Genomic DNA, 4085 nt, shown 5'->3' with positions numbered 1-4085 from the left:
TAACGTTTTTAGCTAATTTGTTATGTACTGGGGTTTTTTATGCTAATTTGGAGTTTAGCTTCTATTTTAGCAACATGCTAACGTTTTTGACTAATTTAGTTTACTGGGGAATTTTGGAGTTTAGCTACTATTTAAGCAATGAGCTAGCTTTTTTGGCTAATTTGGCATCTACTAAGGTTTCTTGAGCTAATTTGAAGCTTAGCTCATATTTAAGCAGCACGCTCAATATCTTTGCAAAATTGACAAGTTTTAGGCAATTTTACTCCTTTTTTTTTTTTTTTTTTAGAAATTTAGGTCATTCAGCACTCTTTCAGTCTTTAATGACATTTCCAGTATTTTAGCAATTTAAAATTTTGCAAATAGTTTTTGCATTTTCAGTAAATCCCTTCAGCAATTAAAGTAAATGGTATCAGCCATTTTCAGCTTCAGCCTCTTCAGCAACTACTCTCAGCAGCTTTCACATTAGCACTATCACAGAAAATGCAGCTCTTCTTGTTACTTAAGTATTTTGTAATCATTTATATGTACATTTACATTTTAAGCTTTTTTTAAACTGCAAAAAAGAAGTACTTAATTTTAATTTGTCACTGATTAATTTATCACTATTGATTCCACAATTTCACACCAAGAGCTGAAACACATCTGGCCTTAACATTAGTTTGAACTTTAACCTGTTCTTAAATTATACCAATTAACACTTAATGTTAAAAGTCTCTGTATAATTTTTGGAGCTAAATTATTTTTAACTCTATAAACAATTTCTAATACCTTTCTATAAACAGTGTCCTTTAATTTTAAACTCTGAGTTAAACTAGAACAAAACTTTATGGATTAGCTGCCCGTTCTTGGCCATGGTGCAGAGGAGGAGCGGTCGACCTCTCAGATCTCAGGTTCAATTCCTGCCTTGGTCTGTCTCTGGGTGGAAGTGTCTGTGACTGTAAGTCACTTTGGGTCTTCAAATAATGTAGAAAAAGTGCTATAGAAGTGTACACCATTCCACTTATAGGAAGGTTTAAATCCACAGCAAAAACAACCGACACCTCACTTTAAATAATATTTATTACAATGCTGCAATCATGTTGTATACTTCTCCTTTTGCCCTACCTCTGTACAGTTTCATATTATTATTACTGTTAAATACGTTATATTTTTTACTTTATTCTACTTATTTATTTTGTTCTTATTTTTAACTTCTTTTTTATATTTTTTATTGGGCTGTGCATTGCTGCTGGTGGACTCCCCACAATTTAACTGTTCCTGACAGTTACAATAAAAGTCTTTGAATCTTTGAATCTTTGAATGAATCGACTCTATAATCTGCTGTTTACAACCGTTCCAGCAGGGGGCAGCACAATACACACATGTAGAAAATTCCTTTCTGCTTATTGACTCCCTTCTAACTCCCTTTAGCCTTCAAATTATGATTTGTTCTTTTAGCTGACAGACCGATGACCCTCAATTCCTAGAAAAAAAAACACATTAAGACTTTTGGACGGATTTTTTCAGTATTTTCTCTTTTTATCAGAGCTCTCAGTTCTCATAGATGAGTGTTTAATAACCTTATTCTAAAAACCTGCTGAAGCCTGATGAGTAAAAGCTGCAATTTTCTTTCCTCCTTTACTGTTTACTTAGATTAGAGGTACTTTTTTAATTCTGTATCCTGTTGACATTTTCCCAAGAATTTTTGTCCTTTTTTTGTGTTTTTTCATGATAAAATGGCTTCATTTCATCGTCCTTCAATCATTAATCTGTAAATTGACGCACAAAAATCCACTTTTCTTTCAAGCTGCTTCTCAAATAGTTATCTGAAGAAATATTTATTTCTCTGCCAAAAAGTTTGGCTTTTTTGTATAATTTTAAAAAATGAACAACAAATAAATAATACATTTGTAGTTTTCAGGTTACAAAACAATAAAGTTTTTCCATACATGTTTGTAACAATCCATAAACTTATTTTACTGTCATTCTTGTATCTTTGCTGATTTGATGTTCTCCTTAAATTAGTTCTATCAGTAGCTAAACACAGTTCTGCTCTCTAGTGGTGACGCTAACGTCAACATTTAACCACGTATGGTTCTAATCAGTCTCAATATTATCACATCAATGTTTTTATTTGTCAGCATGGAAGGTGTAATCTCTGGTTGCTAAGGAAACTTTTGTCTTATTTTTGTAGGAGAAGCTCAAACTCTGTTCATAATTATGAAAAGTAATTAGTCCGGTCTCAGCTTCATGACAGAAACCAGTTTGAAGTATATTAAGAGTAACTTCTGTAGATTTATCCAAAAATAATTTAATCTTGATTTTGATTCTCAGAAAACGGAGGCTAGAAACAGATCTCTCCAGGTGAGTTATTTTCAGTCTTCATCATCATGTGAGGAGGAGGAACTGGGCTTGGTTCTGTGCTTGTGGACCCGCTCACCTGTCATGTTTGTGTGTTCAGAGGTCGAAGCTGGTGAACCGAGTGTGCCGCGTGGCGCTCCCGCTGTGGCTCCTCCTCCTCACCCTGCTGCTCCTCGCCTGCTTCCTGTTGCCCTTCGTGGATGAGAGCAACAGTTGCTCCCTCACCAACAACTTTGCCCGCTCGTTCAACGTCATGCTGCGCTACCACGGGCCGCCGCCCACATGAGAGGCGGAGCCGGCGTCGGAGTTTGCAGGTTCAAACCGTTTTTCTTTATTCCAGCAAAACATTTTGTCTTTTTAAAGTTTTTAAAAGTTTTAATGTATAAAAGCTGTAAACTCTTAAATAAAGTCTGAGGCTTTGAAGAGTTTAATGCAGTCAAATGAACGGTTTTTGCTTTATCCGGGGATTTTAATAGAAAAATTATGTACCCTTTCAAAATAAAATAGCTCAGAATTTGAAAATATATATATATTAAAACTGTAAGATCAATTTCAGATGGACTTTATATCATTCTTAAAAGCACAGACGTTATTTGAATTTTTTTGTTTTTATTTGAGATTTTGTGGCTTTTATCGTTTTCTGTTTGAGTTTTTAAAGTGGTTGTCTTTTTAAAAACGAACCAAAAAAAGCTAAATTGTTGTGATACTTGCCTTATGGAACTTTGTCAAACAGGAACTTCTTTAAAAAAAAGTTGTTTGAATAAAATTTTGTTATAAAAGTGTAACAGGTTGAACATTTGTGTCTGAGGATCAATGACGATTAGTTTTAAGGACTCAACGTTCTTTTTTTCACAGCAGAAAATTCTTTTTATTTTTGTCTGGAATCAGAAATCTCTGTTTCCATCATCTCTCGTTTGATCTGAGTGGATTTCTTCCAGTTTTGAATGTCGTGATTCTCAAAAACTGAATTATTTGACAAGAAAGTTTTCTAGGTTAAGGATAGAATAAGAGTAACTGCAGATATTTACCATCAGAAGAAGCTTTCAGGTCAGTGTGCCGTTCGTTGTCATGGCGATGTCTCTTCTTCCCACTCTGAGTGGGAGCCACTGGCCCCCGCTCAGAGCCTGAATCCAGACGCCTCTGACGCCAGCAAGGACTCGTTGCCGTGGTTACGTGTCCATCCACGGCTGGCTTGGAGGCTGTTTGAAGACTTTCGTGATGTTCTCGTTCGGCGTTTCCGGCGTGGCCGAGTTCCTTCTTCGTGTTCTAGACGGGCTCTCCAGAACCAGGTTCTCATGGGAACCTCCTGGTTTGGAGTCGGTCCACTTTGGACAAATACGATCAGCAAACGTGATTCTAGATCAGAGCTCACCAGTTTATTGGATTTGAGACTTGATAGAAACTGAAACACGTTCATGGCTGCTCATCCTGTCGGCTTCGAGGAGGATTTTTACACAACTTTTTGGGTCAATTTTTTAGTTTGGATAATTTTTTGGGTCAATAAAAAGAAAAGAAAAAGAAAATAAAAGCCTAAAATATTTTTTTGAAAGTCTTGAAAACATATATTTGATAAAACATGTATATAGTACTTCAAAGCATAAATACACAAATATATATCACATGAAAACATTTGATCATTGACAGAAATGTATAAAAACAAAACATTTTTGAAATCTAACCACAAATAAAATGCTAAAACGTGTAGTTTCTGATGATATTTTTATGTCTTGAGACCAAATCTACTA

At 35.1% G+C, this 4085-nt stretch overlaps 1 protein-coding gene across 3 annotated transcripts in view; it reads left to right on the top strand.

The window, feature by feature from the left end:
- syne3 (spectrin repeat containing, nuclear envelope family member 3) overlaps nucleotides 1–3125 on the top strand; it is a 21941-nt gene extending 18816 nt beyond the window's left edge. For 2 of the 3 annotated variants that reach the window (XM_036209950.1, XM_024272136.2), the window contains exons 13-14: nucleotides 2314–2343; nucleotides 2441–3125. In XM_036209950.1, coding sequence (XP_036065843.1) covers nucleotides 2314–2343; nucleotides 2441–2626 — 216 coding nt within the window. In that variant the 3' untranslated portion in view covers nucleotides 2627–3125. The remainder of the gene's footprint in view (nucleotides 1–2313; nucleotides 2344–2440) is intronic. The other variant, XM_036209951.1, reaches the window with a different exon arrangement.
- The last annotated feature ends 960 nt before the right edge of the window (nucleotides 3126–4085 follow it).

Source organism: Oryzias melastigma, linkage group LG22, assembly GCF_002922805.2.
Source record: "Oryzias melastigma strain HK-1 linkage group LG22, ASM292280v2, whole genome shotgun sequence".
Classification (NCBI taxonomy): Eukaryota; Metazoa; Chordata; class Actinopteri; order Beloniformes; family Adrianichthyidae; genus Oryzias; species Oryzias melastigma.
Note: the sequence above shows the minus strand (reverse complement) of the source record. Positions and strands in the feature narration are given on the sequence as shown.